The 21,277-nt window shown below is 42.1% G+C and overlaps 1 protein-coding gene across 1 annotated transcript in view; it reads left to right on the top strand.

Moving 5' to 3' along the window:
• LOC115465558 (serine/threonine-protein kinase MRCK alpha-like) overlaps positions 1-21,277 on the top strand; it is an 806,479-nt gene that overhangs the window by 529,590 nt on the left and 255,612 nt on the right. The window contains 1 exon segment of the mRNA XM_030196108.1: positions 7,849-7,997. Within this exon segment, the coding sequence (XP_030051968.1) occupies positions 7,849-7,997 (149 nt within the window).

Raw genomic sequence — 21,277 nt, 5'->3', positions numbered from 1 at the left:
AGAGGTCTTCTAAACCAAAACCAGTTATAAGTTCTAATATCACAGAAGTGACAGAAGTTAACTTGAGAATCATTGTAATTTGTTGTACAGTATTCACTGACAAAAAAAATGTTCATTATGGAAACCAGAAGTTGATTTTTCCATGGGCAGCAGTCATTGCCGATCATGTGAAACTGTGAAAAGACAATGGCAAGATTATTGCAGTGCTGTGAAATCTGAGAACAAACACTCCCTCAGTCTGTATGTAACTAAGAAGTCTCTTAGAGGAGACTTGCATGTGATCTACATTCACACTGTATCATCATGCATAACTTCACTATCCATATTGAATATATTCAAGGACTTAATTAGATCATGGAAACGCTCCAGTGAAATTCACAACTAAATGAGGGCTAAAATCATTTTTCTTTTCTGTGCAAAAAGGGGAGCCGCTGCAGTACAGCTCTCACCCTTCTATCCCTCTGAATTCATACTTCTCCTATTACTTTTGATTATGCACCATAGATTGAAAACACAGATAAACTACTAGTTCCATTAAGTAGTTTCCCACTGTTATAGAACGTTCAAACAGCAGGTAGAGAGAGAGAACTGGAAACTGAACTGAGACATCTCTCTTGGCATCCAATCCAGCTCCTCAGTATTTTCTGTCTCCAGCAGGTAGATGGACACACTTTGCAGCCTTTGGTTCTGATTGCATCTGGAAGTCTTCAGATTCCTGTATCTGCTGCCCCGCGCATTTACTTCTTCCCTTCCTTCACCTTTCCTCTGTTTTCTGTACAACAACCTTAAAAAAAAAAGTAGAACGAAGTAGGTTTTCTGGAGAGCGTGGTACAGAGTATTACTCCTTAGCTTTTCTCATCTGTGGTAAGACTTGTGGAGACTGTGAGCTTGGGGGGAGCAGCCGGCAGTGGTAAGTCGAACTAAAATTTGACTCAGAACTGCTTGGAGGGCTGCAAGTTCTACTTGGTGTAGGGGAGGGATCCCGACTCACTGCTTGGGATACGTTGTGCTGCGCTTGTGACAGTCGGGGTAAATGGCTACTCCCACGGAGTCAGTTAAGTGGTGTACCTGCTTTGGGACCCAGCAGCCGCATCAGACATTGTAGTGCATGCAAACCGGGAATCCCGCAAGATGTAGAGGAAACAGCAGAGGCAGCACATCTTTGGCTTTGGCGCAGCATCTGAATATGCCGGGGTCTTCGGGCTCTCTGGCAAGGCCGGTGGTGGTTTGATGCAGGAGAGCACAGGAACAGGCACCATTTTATCGGGGCCGATTGGCAGTGAAGAGCAACCTCTGTCTGATCACATGTAGAGCATAGCCACCATTTTACAGTCTCTGGGTCCAACAAAGCATATTACACAGGCCTATGTACTAAAGCTGGGATAGTCAGGTTGCTGCAAGGTGCTTCAGTTTCTCACCTCGCTGCCCCTCTGGCTCCTAAAATATCTTGTTTAGACCTCCAGGAGTGGGTAGATGAGGCTGTCTCTGCTTCTTCCTCCTTATCTGATGTGGCCTCAGTCTATTCAGAGGAGTCAAAGTTGAAGGAGCCGTTAGAGGAGGGAGATGATCTGCAAGTACTGAGGTGGTTTCATAAAGAGTATCTCATTAGTCTTATTTCTGAGACACTGGCAGTGCTTTCGATTGAGGAGCCTTCTGATTCGGCATCCACAGTTCCATCGTTGTCAATCATGAAGGGGTTTAGCAGTCCTCCTAAGACCTTCTCAGTGCATCCAGACATTCAGGACTGATTAAGCAGAATGAGTCTCACCGGACATGAGTCTGAGTGTGGGAAGATGCATTGCTCACCTCTGCCTGTTAGTTCCAGAGGAGAAAGATAAATTGCAACTTCATAGGGTGGACTCCCTGGTTATAGCAATGACTAAGAAGACTACCTTGTCAGTGGAAGGGGGTATTGCCCTAAAAGACCTATAGGATAGGAAAACTAGAAAGCTTGCTTAAACAAGCCTTTGAAGTGGCCTCTTTGGGCCTTCAAGTGACAGTGTGCAGCTCATTTGTGACCTGCCTAAGGATTCTGAGATGTTTATTCGGTGCAAAGTAATGGGCCAGATAATCACTGTCACGGCAGGGTGTTGCTCCTGAGGTCTTAGTGTGCAGTTTGCAATCTTATTGGCCTTTTCGGGCATTAAGGTCTCAAACCCAGAATTTATTGGTCCTTCCATCTTTTCATCTGGTACGTTTGGAGGAAATTCGTAGTCTATGGGGTTTTTTTTTAAATTGCTGGTCCTTGTTTGTGGAATTCGTTACCATTGGTTATGTGCCAGTCGGCATCTGCTCTCCAGTTCAAGAAATTGCTAAAAACCAGGCTAATTTTTAGGGCATTTGGCTGATAGGAGTTCCGAGTTTTAAAGTTTGTGATTTGTAAGATAATGTGTTGTTTGTGGGGTTTTTTATTGAATGTTTTATTGTACCTTGCCTAGATGTTTGGATAGGCAGGTTATAAATGTAATAAATAAATAATGTATGGACTGGTTGATTTTGGCCATTCTGCTGGGTTCTCTCCCTGAAATACCGGATAGAATTGGAATTCCCTACTAGGCTCTCTCCTTGTAATGACCAACATCCTGCTGGACTTCCTTCATATGATGATTGGCCTGGTTACATGGAGAAATTGGGTCTCACCTGATTATTTTCTTTCTATTGGTCCTTCCCACTATTCCAGAACCTGTAGGATAGTTGTGTCCATCAACCAGCAGGTGGAGAACTAAAAACTGAGCTCAGACATCTCTCTCTTGACATCTAGTCCAGCTCCTTAGTATTTACGTAGACAAGCAGTAAGGAGAAACGCAGAATAAGCACAACTAACCTAGCAATAAGCACACGAACAAACATGAGTGGATCTCTCTCATCTCTGGACAACTTGTAGAGAAGAAGAGATATGCAACATCAACTACTGTCCCTGTCAGCACCCCCTCGACATCGATGGAGGAAGCTTCGCCGGAGTCGAGGCTGGAACTGACTTATCGATGCCCCTCTCAGGAACATGGTTCCTCCTCATCAAGGCGGGCTCAGTCTCAGCCTTTCCTTGAAGAATTCCTGGCTGACACCAATGAGGAGCTCTCATGGGATTCAGATGAGGACCCTTGGTGCTTCTCGGAGGAGGAGTCCTGTGGCATCCCTTCTGATCCCTTCCCTACACAGCAAAGGAGAAAGCTTCCACCTGAGAGCCTTTCTTTTATAAAGGAAATGACGACTGCTATTCCAATTCCTTTGGAAGTGGAGGACAAAATCAAAGCAAAGATGTTCGAGGGCCTGAACTATGAGTTTCCTCCTAGAGAGGCTATGACAGTCCCACTTCACGAGATCTTATGGGATGTTCAAGTGAAGAACTGGGATTCCCCTCTGCCAGTCCCTGTCTTTCCTAAGAAAATTGACACCATGTACCGGATTCAGTCATCTGCTGGGTTTAGGGTTACCATATTGCTCCAGAAAAAGGAGGACGGATTGAGCCAGCCGGGTTTTACTTCCATTGCTTTCAATGGAAGTAATTGAGCCAGCCGGGTTTTACTTCCATTGCTTTCAATGGAAAGCAATGGAAGTAAAACCCGGCTGGCTCAATCCGTCCTCCTTTTTCTGGAGCCATATGGTAACCCTAGCTGGGTTTGATAGTCTCGTCATTCCCTGGTGGGGGAATTTGCGCTCAAAAGAGCCAGGAGTTCTACAGACTATGCTTCGATGCCCACCAGCAGAGAAACTAGAACCCTGGATTCTTTTGAGTGGAAGATGTATCAGGCTTCTATGCTCATCTCTCATATTCAATCATACTAGCTTTACACGAGTCTGTACTTACGGTCCTTGGTGTATAGTATGTCTGATTTGGCAGACTCGTTTCCACCGGAGCAGGCCGAAGCTGTTCGGCAACTGGTCAAGCAGCAGAAGGTGTGTCATAAGTTCTTGGCCAGGTGCGTGTACTACACGGTTTATGTGGCATCCAGGTTCTCTAATCAGAATATAGCAATGCACAGACTCTCATGGCTACGTGTCTCTGAGTTGGACCCTGAGGTCCAGCAGAGGTTGACAGATGCTATGTGCCAGGAGGATAATCTTTTTGGAGAGACGGTGGAGGAGGTCACTGACCTCTTTAAGAAGCACACTGATAACATCTCTCTCCCGCGGCACCTTCTGCAACTACCTCAACATCTAGGAGGTTTTTCATCAAGTCAAAAAGGAATACTTACTATTCACAGAGGCATAGGTACACCACTTCTTGCCAGCCTCAGCAGACTCCACCCCAGCACGCTCATTCTTGTTAACAGCGTGCGCCTAAGACCCAGACAGTTTACTAGTCAAAGCAGGGGGTGAGCTTTTGACTGTCTCCAGCAGAGTATAGCCCCAGTAAAAGTGGCCATCCCGGATGTCTTACCGGTTGGGGGGAGACTGAATTTTTTTCATGAAAGGTGGCCCCTTGTAAACCTCCATCTGGTGGGTTCTTCAAATAGTCCATCTGGATTACGCCCTGCATTGATGACAAAGACCACCAGATTTGCTCTCAGTGGGCAATCTCTTCAGCTCTCAGCACAAGTAGGTACTTGCAGAAGAACTCTCTGCCCTTCTAAAGGCCCATACGGTCGAGCTCATTCAACCAGGGGAAGAAGGGAAGATATTCTATTCTAGGCACTTCCCTTGTACAAAATAAAACAGGGGGGTATGCATTCCATCCTAGACCTTGGTCAAAGAAAACTTCAGGTTGATTTTCATGGGCACCCTTCTAGGAAAATGATTGGCTATGCTCTCTGTACTTAAAGGATGCTTATACCCACATCCTGATACTTCCAGCTTACAGGAAATATCTTCAATTTCAGCTGGGGATGCAGAACTTCCAGTACCATGTGTTGCCTTTTGGCCTTGTGTCGGCTCACAAGGTCTTCACCAAGTGACTTTTTGTAGTCTCAGCGACACTACGCAGACTGGGAGTCCATTTGTTCCCCTATCTGGATGATTGGCTGGTGAAGAGCACGTTGAAGGATGGTGCACAGGAGTCCATGCAGAGGACTATTCGGGTGCTAGAACTCCTAGGGTTCGTTTTAATCTTCCCCAGGTTCCATTTGCTCCCTGTCCAACAATTGGAGTTCATTGGAGCCATGCTAGATACAGAACAAGCTCAAGCATTTCTCCCTGTTACACGGGCTGACACTCTTGCCACTCAAGTTCGAGATAGCAGGACACAGCTTGGCAGATGTTGAGGTTGTTGGGCCATATGGCCTCCGTTGTCCATGTGATACCCATGGCACATCTTCACATGAGAACTGCCCAGTGGACCCTAGCTTCCCAGAGGCGGCATCAGGCCACGGGGAACCTGGAGGATGTCATCCAAGTGTCCCTGGAGCTGGTTCACTCTCTGTTTTAGTGGACGATTCGATCTAGTTTAACTCTGGGATTCCCATTCCAAATTCCTCAGCCGAGAGTGCCTTCCCTCGCATGCTATTCTCTCCATTCTCTGAGCAGGTGCTGATCATGTCCCTAGTTCTGCTGCCCAGTTCTCCTCCTGCTTCCCCCTCCCCCCACCTCATCCGGAAGCAGAAGACAAATTTAATTGTAATTCATATCCTGCTGCTGCAGTGCCAGTCTCCTGATATAAGCTACAAAATCTCACTACTTATTACAAAAAAAGTAGCTTTGCAGCAGCAGGGAATGATATGCAATTAAATCACGCCTCCTGCTGCTGGCTACAGGTCAGAAGAGAAGGATGAGACAGATTATGTGCTGTTGGATCAGGCAGGGGTTGAATTACTTTATTTATTTATTTATTTATTTATTGCTCTTGTATCCCACATTTTCCCACCTCTTTGCAGGCTCAATGTGGCTTACAAAAAAACTGTCATGGCATCACCATTACAGGGTACAGAGATACATTTGGAGATATGAAGGTATCTGTGATGGCATCACCATTACAGGGTACAAAAATACATTTGGAGATATAAAGGTATCGGTAATAACAAGGCTAACAGTCAATCTGTTCAATTAATTATAGAAAGAAAACGATCAAAGTAAGAGGATGTGTTGTAGCTGTTATGGATTTTCATGATAGGCTTTGGTGAAGAGAGAGGTTTTCAACGATTTACAAAAGTTTATTTCGTTAATTGTTTTCAAGTGGTTTGGGAGAGCATTCCACATCTGCGTGCTTTTGTAGGAGAAGCTAGATGCATGTGTTAGTTTATATTTTAATCCTTTGCTGCTGGGGAAATGTAGATTCAGGAAGGTGCGAGAAGATCTTTTGGCATTTCTAGGTGGGAGGTCCACTAGGTCAAGCATGTAAGACGGGGCTTCTCTGTGAATAATTTTATGAACAATCGTGCAGATTTTGAAGGTGATCCGTTCTTTAAGTGGAAGCCAGTGCAGTTTCTCTCTTAGGGGCTTTGCGCTTTCATATTTTGTCCTTCCAAATATGAGTCTGGCTGCAGTATTTTGGGCAGTTTGAAGTTTCTTAATGATCTGTTCTTTGCAGCCAGCGTAGAGTGCATTGCAGTAGTCCAGGTGACTTAGTACCATTGATTGTACTAGGTTTCGAAAGATGGCCCTTGGGAAATAAAGTTTTATTCTTTTGAGTTTCCACATGGAATGGAACATTTTCTTAGTTGTGTTCTTCACGTGGTTTTCGAGTGTGAGATTTCGGTCGATGGTAACTCCGAGAATTTTCAGAGTGTTAGAGACAGGAAGGGAAAAGTTTGGGGTAGTTAAGGTGGGGAATTTGCTTGTGTTGTGTGATGAGGCAAGTATAAGGCATTGTGTTTTTTCTGCTTTGAGTTTTAACTGAAATGCGTCCGCCCAGGAGTGCATGATCTGGAAGCTTTGGTTGATCTCATTGGTGATTTCTTTTAGATCGTGTTTAAACGGGATGTAAATCGTGACGTCATCTGCATATATGTATGGATTGAGGTTTTGATTGTCCAGGAGTTTGGCTAGAAGTATCTTGATCTGGTAAAGTGGCAAGCTAGTTGGGGGAGGCTGTTTTTGCCTATGGTCCCTTTATTATGCAGGTCCAGGACAGCCGTTCCTTTTGCCCAGGGTGAAAGTGACCTTGAAATAAATACCAAAGTCACTAGTTCTGTAAAAATTGTGTGCCACCTTTCCACAAAATCTTGCTTATAATATGTTAACTAGAACAATTGGTGTTTTTTTTAAAGTTATATCAGGCAGTTTGTTATATTGTATTTGTATACTACATTCCTTAAACCAAAGTTCATTCTAAGATGATTTACGAAGTAACCAATTATACAAAAAAGAAATAAATTACAATAATTACATCAGTAATCTAAAGATTCATCAGTTAAATTCAACATTCACTGTCATTAATGTGGTGATGCTGGGTGATGTTATAATTTCAGTTTAATCGGGTCATTCTGCAAGCAAAACCCACTTCCAACATATGTAGGCCTAATAAACATACAAAATAGTAATCGTAATCTTCAAATATTAATATTAATCTTCAAATAGTACATCATAAAATAGAGGTACAAAATGCATAAATGTAAAATTGCTATTATAATCTGACCTTCTCTCCACTCACTAGAGAACTGATATAGACTATATAACAAAGCTAAAACGTCCAAAGTACAACCCTTTCCATTCATGAAGTAGAAGGTTAGAGCAGCAGACTGAGAAGCAGGGAAGCCATGGTTCAAATCTCAAGATGTTCCTTGTGACCATGGACAAGTCACATCCTCCATTGCTTCAGATACAAACATAGGTTATAATTCCTCTGGGGACAAGGAAATGCCTGCTGTACTTGAATGAGCTACCACAGAAAAGGCATAAGCTAAATCCAAAATAATAATAGCAATAATAATATGAATGGCCTGTATGAGAGTGGTGTCTTGCTTTCCTTCCTAGGACATGCCTTGGAAGATGCGACGTTTTGCAAAGCTGGACATGTCAGCCAGGCTGGAATTGCAGTCAGCTCTTGATGCAGAAATTCGAGCCAAACAAGCCATCCAGGAAGAACTTAATAGAGTGAAGGCAGCCAACATCTCTACAGAATGGTATGTCCACATCACATGCAGATAGTATGATATACCTCTTCCGCACCCCACCCCACCCCTGACCACACAGGGAAGGGAAACAAAGACTGACCTTTTGGCTTCAACTTTTTGACTTCATCCCGTCTCCTGTTTTCTTCCAACCTCCTTGGCAATCGCCTCTGCGAGTGCCGAAAGCCATCTGCTCCCTGTCCCCAGTGGCCACGACAAAAAAAAAAAAAAACAAGCATGGGACTGCAACAGCCTTCAGGCATGCACTGTTGGCTCTGCTCGTCCTCTGTCCCCGCTGATGTCAACTTGCAGTTCCAGGGGCAGAGGACCAGCAGAACTGACAGCACATGCTTGAAGGCTGCTGTAGCCCTGCACTTGCTTTTTTTTCCCGCTGCTGTCTGCAGTAGTAGTTCGGGAGGGAGGTAGGGATTTGCCGCGGCATCTCATAGTTCACTGTGGCGCCCCAGGGTGTCGTGGTGCATAGTTTGGGAAATGCTGCCTTAGGTGATAAAGGGGAGAGATTTGGGGTGTATGTATTCTCACTTTTTAATTAGCAACATGGTAACATAATAGATGACAGCAGATAAAGATTAAAATGGCTTATCTAGACTGCCTGGTAGGGTGGTTAGGACTCACTATACGCAGGCTGCAAAGAGCAAATACTGAGGAAACTTCAAACAGCCCAGAATACAGCTGCCAGACTCATCTTCGGAAAGCCAAAATACGAAAGTGCACAACCATTACGTGAGAAACTACACTGGCTCCCACTCAAGGAACGTATAACTTTTAAAGTAGGCACCTTAGTTCACAAAATCATTCACGGTGAAGCCCCTGCATACATGTCTGATCTAATAGACCTACCACCCAGAAATGCTAAAAGATCATCCCGAACACCCCTCAACCTCCACTTCCCTATGTGCAAAGGCATAAAATACAAAGTATTGCACGCATCAACCTTCTCTTATATGAGCACGCGATTCTGGAATACACTACCACGCAACCTGAAAACGATCTACGAATTAACCGACTTCCGCAAACTATTGAAGACTCATCTCTTTGATAAAACTTATCGCAAGGATCAAAACGCATGAAGTCCATACAAACTAACAGAAGTGCATCAACACACTCTCTTCTGATTTCTCTTCCCCCATATCCTCACCGCACTTAGAACTCTACCTATAGTTAAATCGCTATACCCAAATGTTTCTTATTATCGTCCTATCGCCCTTATCATTTTTCCCATTGTTACACTCCACTGTTCTCTTTTCCTAATGATACTTGATTTTGCCTCCCATAACCCTTCATGATGTAACCCATAATTGAATTGTAACAAAATGTATCTCCTTTATTCACTATGTATTGTAAGCCACACTGAGCCCGCAAATAGGTGGGAAAATGTGGGATACAAATGCTATAAATAATAATAAATAATAATAATGGCTGCCACTCAGTGCAGGTTAATTCCATGTCATTTTAAAAGCAAAAAGTCTTTTCACTGCTGTTTTGAGCTAAAGTACTCAGTGTCTGTCTTTTGTCCTCTTGCCATTTAGGGATCCTCTGTGTATATCTCACCCCTTTTTGAGATTCTTTACTATTGTTTTGTTTCACTGCCTCTGAGAGAGCTCTGAAGGCATCTGAAACCCTTTCCATGAAAAAATATTTTCTGACATTACCTCACTGCAGCTTCATGTCATGCCTTCAGCTTCCTTTCCTTTGGAAGGGGTTCATTTGTGCATTAATACCTTTCAAATATTTGTCTTCATCAGATCTTTGTTCCTACACTCCTCTGTAGTCTAGGGTTACATAGTTAGGTCCTCATATGTCTTCTGATTCAGATCTGGCATCATTTTGGTTGCTTTCCTCTGTGTTACTTCTAGCCCTTCTATATTCTTGCTGAGATATAGCCTCCAAAACTGAACACAGTATTCTAAATGAAACTTTACCAATGACTTGTATAGGTGCATTATAGCTTTTTTTCTGCTGGTTGTGCCTCTTTTTGCAGTCTAGCATCCCTCTGGCTATGGCAATGACCTTATCACATTTCATAACCTTGAGATCATCAGACATTGTCACCCCAAGATCTATGTCCTGAGTCATGCCTTTACCCCATCATATGTAGCTCCTTTGGATTTCTGTACCCTAACACCTGCCAAGCATTTGACCAGTATTTTAGTTTGTATGGATCACTTTTTTATGTATTATTCTCTCTCAGAGATGTCTTATCTGTTGCAGATCTTTGTTATCCACAGAAAAAGCCAACTTTTCCTTTTAATGTTCCAGCAGTATTGTCCCCAAAGACATTGAACAGAATCAACCCCAGGACCAATCCCTGAGGTCACACACTACATACCTTCCTTCCTTCTGAATGATTTACATTTGCCACAGTCCTCTGTCATTTGTCAGTCAACACATTTCTAATTCCATTCACCTCCTTGGAATCCACCCCAGGGTGCTCATTTACCCATCAGCCTCTTGTGACAAACAGTATCATAGGCTTAGCTGAAATCCTAGTAGTCCATTCCCCACATGTTCTTGATGTAGTTCATTGGTCACCCCAACTGAAGATATCAGTAGGATTAATTTGAAAAAAAAAATCTGCCACTGGTAAAACTGTTGCTCAGATCTTGCAGCCCCACTGGGTGGTAGAAAATTCCTATATTTTCCTTTAATAGAATTTTCAGTAGTGTAGCTAGGATTGAATAGGCCCCTGATGGAAAAATTAAGATAGGCACCAATAACAATCTTTCTGAAGGTAGTGGGAACCCAGGGGGGATAGGGGTTGGGGCAGAAGGATCCCCTTCAGAGCTCCAGTAAATAAACCTTGCAAAAATCAAGCATATTCCAGACCTGTATAGAAATGTGTCTTAGTAATAAAATAGAAACTGAAATGAAAGATATAAGAGATGCACACTTCCCAAAGCTAGCATATTACAAAAAAAAAAAAATTCTGCCATTATTGTCTGAGCATTGCTTTGGTCCCATTGTATTTCTTCTACCTTTTCTCATTTTTTTCTTAGCTCTCTTTCCAGGGTCTCCTGTCATTTTGGCATTTCTTCACTTTTCTGTCTACCATCTTTCTTTCCTCTGTGTCCCTATCCATCCTGTCCAGTATCTCCATTCTGTGTTCCAGTTCCTATCCTACCCACTTGTTCAGCATCTGCCACCTATGTCCCTATCCTCCCCATGTCACATCCTTTCTCTCCCCCTCCCCCCCCCCCCCACACACACATAGGTCTGGCATCTCTGTGTAGCCCCAGTCCTGCCCCACAGCCCTCCAAATGCATGGCAGGTCATCAGTAGATGCAGCTATAAAAACAGGCTGCCTCTGGCAGGCCTCAGCAGAGCCTTTTCTCTGCCACATCCCATCCATAGGAAGTTGCATCAGAGAGGTAGGATGTAGCAAAGACCCTAGTGGGGCTTACTGGAGGAAACTTGTTTTTGTTGCTGCCTCTACCAGCACCCCTGTGCATGTTTGGAGAGATGGGGATGGGGGTGAAGGAGGACTCAACTGCTGGTGGCCCCTAGCAGCACTGTATGGCTCTGGGCTTTATGCTAGGCTTACTCAATGGTAGCTATGCCCTTGAACATCTTCAAAGGGATGACTGTTTGAAACTAGCCCTTTGATATAAGACCCAGTATGTGCTTCTGTTTGGAAGATCTGGGTTTGATTCCTGGCCAGCTGAGTTTGTGGATGCCACAGCCCTTGAAAGGAAGGAATTCAAATCATCACACAAGAGCTACATGCTTTGTCTACCGAAATTTAGTGATTGCACATATATGCTGTCACTGTATAGAGAAGTGGTAGGAAAATTCTTCACTTCCTTGTATGTTTTTCACATTCTACTGTCTAAAAAATACAATTCAAAATTAATTAAAGGAAGTTTGCTTCATTGATCTATACAGCATACTCTGTGCTTTCCATGTGAAGGAACCATTATAGAAATATTTAAAAAGTAATTATTAAGAAACCAATCTTGATTGTATAAGTCTTCACACCCTTGGCTCAAGGACAAAAGCAGCAATAGCAGTCATGAGTGGGATGATTTTGACTAAATAACTTAAGCTTTTTCAAGTTGGCCAGGGATCATCTGTTAACTGCAATCTTCAAGTTTTGTACAGGCATTCAATTGGATTCAAGCATGGGCTTTTACTGAGCCACTCAGTTGTTGCTTTTACTTTGTGCTTAGGATCATTGCCTTGCTGAAAGCTGATTCTTTTCCCCAGTCCCACATCTATGGCAGACTGGAATGGGTTTTCTTCCAGGATCTGGCTGGAGGAACACCATTTATCTTGCCGTTGATCTTCATAACCCCCCATGTTTCCACCACAGCAAAGCATCCCTACAAAGTACGGATGCTTCACTGTAGAAATGGCATTAGTAAAGTGATATCTTTGGTGCAATTTACACTAAATGTATATCTTTTAGCAATGAGACCAAAAATTTCCAATATGGTCTCAGACCATAAAACCTTTTTCCATATGCATGCAGTGTTCCCTAAGAGTTTCTTTGCAAATGCTGTGCAGCACATCTTAAAGGTCACTCTTTATGTAATGCTTGTGTTACATATGGATAAAGCATTTCATAAAATTGCACACCCATAAAAAGCACACAGATCAAGCGCACCTACTTTTTTATAATCTGTGTGTAGATGTTCCCAGGAGCATAGTTTGGGCAGAACAGATGTGGAATTGTAATGTATCTGTTTGTTTTATGTATAAATTTAGCCCTGCTTCAGACCTGGAGTAAATCTGTGAGCCTGCATTTGTATACTGTTGGAGCTGGTGCTGGGTATCTATTTTCTAAAGAGACACAGGAACCTACGTTGTCTTTTTTAAAATAGGCACCTTTTTTGTTTTCTCAAATAGGCATAATTTTATAAAACCAAGCCCCATATGGCTTCTTTTTATTTGTTTATTTACAATGATGGCTTCCTTCTTGCCTGTGCGTTCCCCCCACCCCCAGCAAGCCATGTTTAGGCCTTGTTATAGTACTGAGACAGTCTTGACCACCTTAGTATCTGATTTTAGGAAAGCAATCAGTCTATGCTTTATGTTTTTAGTGATGCAATTTGATATGTCAAGTTCCTTTGACCTCATTGATCATGAGTTGCTTTTAGACCTGTTTGACCAATTTGGACTGTGTGGGAAGGTTCTCCGATGGCTCAGCAGCTTCCTAAAATCTAGATCATATCAGGTGAAGTTGTCAGGTTCTTTCTCACCATACTGGTCTCCTAACTGCAAGGTGCCACAGGGCACACTTTTGTCTCCAATCTTGTTCAATGTTATGATGGCTCTGTTAGATGAAAGACCGGAGGCAGTGGGGTTCTGCATTTTCAATTATGTGGATGATTTCACAATCTCTATCCCTTTCAAGACTGGTGTTCCAGAAATTGTCCCTATGATTAAGCTTGGTCTTGATATGTTGGAATCCTGGTCTTCTGAATTTAAATTTAAGTTAAATGAGGTAAGACTAAATTTCTTGTGGTAACGAACCCCTTCAACTGTGCGTATATATAATAATTTTACCATTGACAATGCGTCCTACCCCCTAGACACAACACTTAGGATACTGGGTATATTAATTCACAGTCACCTCACATTTGAGCCTCATATTTCCTCAGTAGTGAAAAAATCCTTCAGGTCTCTTTGGAAGCTGAGGAGAATCAGATCATATTTCTTGCCTGACATTTTTAGACTGCTAGTTCAATCCTTGGTTTTAACTCAATTCGATTGCTGCAATTCCATCTACACTGGATGTAAGGAAGATGTCCTAAAATGGCTGCAAATGGCCCAAAATACAGCAGCTAAGCTTGTCCTCGAGGTATCAATACCTCTATCAATAGAGCCACTCCATTATTATGCAAACTAAACTGACTGCCCATTAAAGCCAGGATTATTTTTAAATTGATGTGTTTTCAATTGTCTTTCAAATATTATATGGCATGACACTGGATTATATGCAGCCCTTAATAACGAACTCCTACGCAGTATAAACTCTGGTTCTAGGGACTACCGTAGACTTAATCTAACATCGCAAGAGAGCATGCTATAAGGCGGTTTAGTCCTCAAACTTTAGACACCAAGGAGCTAAGTGGTGGAACTCACTGTCAATGGTTTATTATTTATTTCTTATTTGTATCTTATTTGTGCTACTCTGCTCTTACTTGATATATTGTTTATGGTATTGTAAACCTTGTCTGTTGTTTTTATTTATTGTAAACCACATTGAACTCGAGTATGTTCGGGATAATGTGGGATATAAATGTCAAAATAAATATCCACAATGAATATGCATGAAATTGATTTTGCATGCACTGCCTCCATTGTATGTAAATCCCGTTCATGGCGAATTCCTTACAGATATCCCGAAAGCCTGACCAGTAAGGGAGTACTCCAGGGCTGACTTGGGAAACACTGTTCTAGAGCAGTAGTTTTCAACCCAGTCCTCGGGGCTCACCTGACCAGTCAGAGTTTCAAGATATCCACAGTGAAAGGAAAGGGAATTAGATTTGATATACCACCTTTCTGTGGTTACATATTATAAACAGGTATTTATGTGTGCTTTCGGTAATGGAGGGTTAAATGACTTACCCATAATCACAAGGAGCTGACGTGGGAATTGAATCCAGTTCCCCTGGTTTTCAGGCCATTGCGCTAACCATTAGACTACGCCTCTACTCCAGTATGCATGAGAGAGATTTGCATGCACTGCCTTCTTGGTATGCAAATCTCTCATGCATGTTCATTATGGATATCCTGAAAACTCAACTGGCCAGGTGGTCCCTGAGGAATAGTATGAAAATCAGTTCTTAGAGTATTATGATTTTCCTTTGTTTCCCTACTTGGGTTGGGGTTCATCATTATGGAGTTGGTCACAGTTTTATATAGTGTTTTTCAGTATCAGCTTTGTCAGTAGTATACTGGTAAGTTCCTTGGCTCTACCACTCCTTATACTGATGATTATGAAACTAGAATCAGTGTTCTCTGCATACATCTGCTTGTTGGGGAGCACAACCCATCAATCTGGACTGGTCTAGCTGGAATCAATGAAAGGAAAGTATCAAGTAAGAACAGATTTCGTCATACATTTTCTCTCTCCAATTATTAAAAAATATTGTGGACCAAAGTTAATACATAAACAGGACAAAAACACACATAATAAAAATAAGACAGTACAGCATACATAACCAAGATGATGGACCTGACAGTGCCTAGGCAATATTCCCCCCATAACTTTATCCTGGAGTTATTTTGGCAACTCTGTCAGATTTCGGCCTTTGCTTCAGTTCACTTTACAGCACAGAGTTTTTGAAATACTCTGATTCAATTGAGCTGATTCAAATACTTCATCTAGGAGTATCTGAATCAACTCAACTACTGTGAGTGAATACATTAACTTATTATTGTTCTTGTTTAAAAAGTGTTTAGAAACAGAGTTAATTTGTTATCTGTTACAAAGGGTATGAAGACTAAGCAGTTGACTTTTGATTTCTTATTCCTGAGTACTTAATGAATATTTCTATAATTGTTCTTTTGTATTGAAAGTGTATATGTTTTGTAGATCAGTGAAACAAAATTCCAACCTTTATATTGGCTTTAGATAGCAAAATGTGAAAAATGGACAAAGGATGTGAAGCTTTTTACAAGGCACTATAAACATCAGACCATTCTGTGCTGTCACCAGCTGCTAATGGAACCCTTTCCATGCATCTCAGAGATAGAAAGTGATTTGAACTATTAAATTATCAGATATAAGATGGAAGGTGTGGAGCAATGATACATGGTTAACTGGAAGTCTTTGTCTTTTACAGGAAAACCAGAAGGGAAGATGCTTTAATAACATTTCAGATGAATCAAAAGAATTTATTGTAACTCATGCCATGCTATAACCAGTTGTTTGCAGTATTTCCAGTGCACCTCTTTATTAATCACTAAAGATACACGTGGAGGGGCATAATCGAACGCGAACGCCTATCTCCATGGGTGTCTATGTCTGAAAACGGGTACGTGAAGAGGCGGGACAGAGCGTGTTTTCGAAAAAATGGGCGTTTTTCAGCTGGGCGTTTGGTTTTTTTTTAGCGATAATGGAAACTAAAAACGCCCAGCTCAAAAACATCCTAATCCGAGCCATTTGGTCATGGGAGGGGCCATGATTCGTAGTACACTCGCCCCCATGACATGCCAGGACACCAGCTGGGCACCCTAGAGGTCAGTGCGGTGGACTTCAAACAACGCTCCCACATGCATAGCTCCCTTACGGGTGCTGAGCCCCCAACCCCCCTCCCCCAAAACCCACTACCCACAAATGTACAACACTACCATAGCTCTTAGGGGTGAAGGGGGCACCTACATGTGGGTACAGTGGGTTTTGCAGGCCTCCCATTTACCAGCACAAGTGTTACAGGTAGGGGGGGATGGGCCTGGGTCAGCCTGACTGAAGTGCACTGCGGTACCCACTAAAAGTGCTCCAGGGACCTGCATACACACAGGCCTCTAGGACTGGTTGCTGCTATATAACATTGGCACAGCAGTTGACACCTGAAGACTAATCTCTCTGAAAACGTCCTTTATTGGAATAACCGCGTTTACTCACAGTCAACTGCAGATCAGAGGTTGTGCCCCACTGGCAACGAGTCTCCCTGGTACTGAGATGAGCAGTAGGTCAGAGCTGGCAGAATGCTGTACAGTGCCCTCTTTCAGCCACATTCAAGGTAAGAACTAAGTTCTGTAACGTGGCTAACACGTGAAAGGGATCTAAAACTGGCTTACAAAAATGGCCACTACCTCATGGACTACCGGAAACAAAACAGGGCACACTCTGACCCAGTAAGCAGGGGGAAAAGCACCATGGGAGTAGAGCCTACCAACTACCAACATCGTGAGCATTTGCCACAAGCTAGTGGAATCACGGAGCCCAATACCCTACACCCACCACAATGCATTGCTGATGTGACTCTGCAGTGCACATAACAGAAAAGGTGTCACACTCACCCGAGAGCCACATCAGAACCAGGGAAAGGCTGTCAGAGGATAGAACACATTCTGCTGTCATGGAGGTGGGTACGGCATTTGAGGCTGGCATAGAGGCTGGAAAAAAAGTTTGTAAAGTGAGGTTTTTTTGGTGGGAGGGGGTTAATGACCACTGGGGGAGTCCGGGGAGGTCATCCCCGATTCCCTCCAGTGGTCATCTGGTCAGTTGGGGCATTTTTTTGGGACCTGTTCGTGAAAAAAAAAAAGGGTCCAAAAAAGTGACCCAAAATCGCGGTAAAAATGCCTTTTTTTTTTTTCGATTATCAGCTAAAGACGCCCATCTCTCCTCGGCCGATAGCCACGCCCCAGTTCCGCCTTCACCACGCCTCCGACACGCTCCCGTCAACTTTACCTGTTTCCGCGATGGATTGCAGTTGGAAACGCCCAAAATCTGCTTTCGATTATACCGATTTGGGCGCCCACGGGAGAAAGACGCCCATCTCCCGATTTGGGTCGCAATATAGGCGTTTTTCTCTTTCGATTATAAGCTGGATAGCTTACTAAGGAATTCAATTTAGTCTATTCAAGCATTGTAACACAAAATGTGGTAGACTTTATTTATAAGTTTCAATTTATTTCCTTTTTTCTTAAAGTTTTGTTATCTAGAGCACTGAATATTGGTAAAGCCAGACATCCACATAGAATCTGTAATATTGCAGAAAATATAAACCACGAACGATGCATATACAGGATAAATCACCAAATAGAAGACATAGGCATAGTGCAAGTCAAATTCAGAATTTTAATGCAGAAATACAACCAGAGCCCAACGTGGCCACATGTCACCTGTACAGCTGTGTCAGGGGCAGCTATTAGACATAAAAATGAACATCACAAAAATACAATATAATAAAAACAAATCATAATACATGATAGAATCATGATAAAACATGGTGGATCATACATATGAACTTGGAAAGTCAATAACTTAATTATAACATATAAAATATTGGCATAAATGTATTTTGGAATTTCCATACATTCAGATTTTTGTGCAATGTGCATTTCATAATATGAACATCAGTCAAAAAATTCTTCAGAACATAAGAGTCAAAGATATAAAGAACATAAAAATATAGAGCAGTGTCAAGTGTCAGCATGCTTATAATAGTAAAAGTGCTCAAAGTGCTAAACTAAAGTAGTGTGCTTATGTTCCATGAACTGTGCTATTCCAGTCAAGGACCTAATTCAAACACAGTGTTTGATCAAAATAGATGATGGCACCTACTAGAGGGGAATAAGGTCACACTTCCTTCCCTCTAGCAAAGCAAATTAGGAAAATCTAAAATTTAAAATCAAACTTTGAGTAAAAGATACAGCTGAGAAGGAATCAAAAGCAGCTGAAAAACGAAAGGAGCTTGTTAACTTACAGCCAGCAGGTTGTGCTCCTAGTCTCACCAATCAGTCAAAACAGCCTAACTTCTTGTATCAGTAAGCTTATAGGAGTTGCTGAAAAGGTCAATGGTAGCTTCTCAAAAAACAGTCCTCTAAAAGACATTTTTAGACGTCCAGCATTATTTTATAGTTCAATATTTTTATTAAACATAAAGGTTCATGACAACAATGTGTCAGTGGAAATACAGAAAAGATATATTGGTATTACTAGTCAGAAACTAAGAAATTAACTTATACATCAACTCTACAAGAAGAAGAAAATAATACAAACCCAAAGGGATGAAATCATGAGGAACATGGAGGAACTACATCCACACCGTATGAGCCAACTTAAGGAGGACCTGCATAACATCCAAGAAGAAAAACAATACATCACTGTCCACAAAAAAAAAAAGAAAGAAAGCTGTCTTCTCTCCTGCAGAATCACAGAGAGAAAAACAGCTTATCCTGGAACAGAAACAGCTCTGCAAAACCAACATCCCCAGACACCTTAGATATACATCTGAGGCATGTGAAAATCAGAGCCCAAACAAACCAAGAAACACTGATCACACCTTTGAAGATGCAGATCAGATGGGGATAATAAACCTCTCGAACCATCAATTATCACAGCATGAAGTTTCTGTACTCTCCAAAGGACTTTCATTTTGCCCATCCAGCAAGCTGGACGAAATCCAATTATACTCAGACCTGGAAGAATATTTTAGAAAAATGCACCTGAAGGCACATTTCCACAACAAAGGGACCCCCAACAGACTGGAATACAGTTTTAAACAAAAGAACACTTATTTCACCCCACAGGATGGACAAAACTACAAACTGGACAACTACATAGAAAGCTTCAGGCATAGAGTAAAATCACAGCTTTCCAACAAACAAAAGAGAATTTTGTATAATCTTACTCCACAAGAAAGAGCGGCCATAAGAGCTCTGCAAACTAACCAACACATCACTATCAAACCCGCAGACAAAGGTGGCTCAGTGGTAATTATGGACACAAAAAAATACATTGAAGAAGGGCACAGATAGCTCTTAGACAATACATACTACAGGAAACTAAGTGAGGATCCTACACAGGATTAGACAAAACAGCGGAAAGACCTGATCAGAACATTTCCTAAACAAGTACAGCCACATCTGAAGAAACTCATACCAAACCAGCCTGCTGTGGGCACATTCTACATGCTACCCAAAATCCACAAACCTGGAAACCCTGGCAGACCAATCATATCGGGTATTGGCACACTCACGGAGGAAATATCTGGATTCATAGAGGGAATTCTGAAACCTCTTGTGCACAAAACAAACAGCTTCATACAAGACACCACAGACTTTCTGAATAAATTGAAAAATATCAAGCTATTACCATCAAGCACCCTTCTGGTCAAGATGGATGTAGAATCACTATACAGCAACATTCCCCATACAGATGGCATAGCTGCATGTGAGAAATTCCTAAAGACATCTATACTGGACCATCAATACTCACCAGAAACCATTACAAAAGTAATCAAATTTATTTTAACTCTCAACTATTTCCGCTTTAACAATGATATCTATCTACAAATAATGGGCACTGCGATGGGCAGAAGGACAGCACCCCAATATGCCAACCTCTTTATGGCTGAGCTAGAAGAGACATTTCTGAATACATACCAGACCAAACCCCTAAAATACTACCGGCACATCAATGACATTTTTATGATTAGGACTGGGGGGGGAAAGAAATTCTGAAACAATTTCACAATTCCTTCAATACATACCATCCTACAATCAGATTCAAAATTGACTACTCCCCAGAAAAAGTCAATTTTTTGGACACCACAGTCTCAATCAGCGATGGCTATATACAAACATCCATATACAAGAAACCCACAGACAAATGCAGCTACCTCCACAACTCCAGCTTCCGCCCTTCACATACAAAAAGATCCATTATTTTCAGCCAAGCCACAAGATACCACCGTATCTGCTCAGACCCAGGGGACAGAGACAGACACCTCGAAACCCTGACTGCATCCTTCAAACAGAAAGGCTACAACCCCAAAATAATCTCCAAGAATATTACCTCCTCCCTCTAAACACCAAGGGAAAATCTGCTATAGTACAAAGGGAAAAAAAAAGCCACAGACAGAATCCCCCTTATAGTGACATACAACCCAGAGCTGGAAAAATTAAGAAATATCATAAGAGATCTGCAGCCTCTACTCCAGGAGGATGAATTACTGAAAGAGATATTCCCATCCCCACCAGTGCTGGCTTTCCGACAGACACCCAACTTAAAACACAAACTAATTAGAAGTAAGCTCCCAACACAGACTCAAAAAGAAAAGAATGGCACACATCCTTGCAATATATCCAGCTGCAAACTATGCCAAAATATCTCACAGGACCCCACGATCATTCACAAAGGAAAAATATTCAACATTAAGGAATCTTTCACATGCTGATCTTCCAATGTGGTATATATCATTCAGTGTAAAAAGTGCGGTGAAGGCTGCTACATTGGAGAAACAAGTCAGATGCTAAAGAAGAGATTTAATTTACATAGACATCATATGAAAAATGCCAGTACAAACAAAGATGTCACGCCTGTGGGACAGCATTTTACAAAACCAAAACACTGTACCAGTGATTTCATGGTGAGGTCCTGAAAGGGAACTTTAAAACAATACAGGAACATCTCTCTATATAAAACGCACCTCCAGTGTTCTAATGAAGCCTCAGAAATTTGTTTCCAACGTTCTAAAGCTGAAGCAATAAGATCACAGTGTGTCTGCCCCGCCCTCGCATCACAATGTGATGAGGGCGAAGCTCTAACACTGAACGAATCCGATCACACGCATCTCAGACCTATCACTCTCCCT

The sequence above is a fragment of the Microcaecilia unicolor genome, chromosome 3 (genome assembly GCF_901765095.1).
Source record: "Microcaecilia unicolor chromosome 3, aMicUni1.1, whole genome shotgun sequence".
Classification (NCBI taxonomy): domain Eukaryota; kingdom Metazoa; phylum Chordata; class Amphibia; order Gymnophiona; family Siphonopidae; genus Microcaecilia; species Microcaecilia unicolor.
This window is presented reverse-complemented; position numbering and strand designations above follow the sequence as displayed.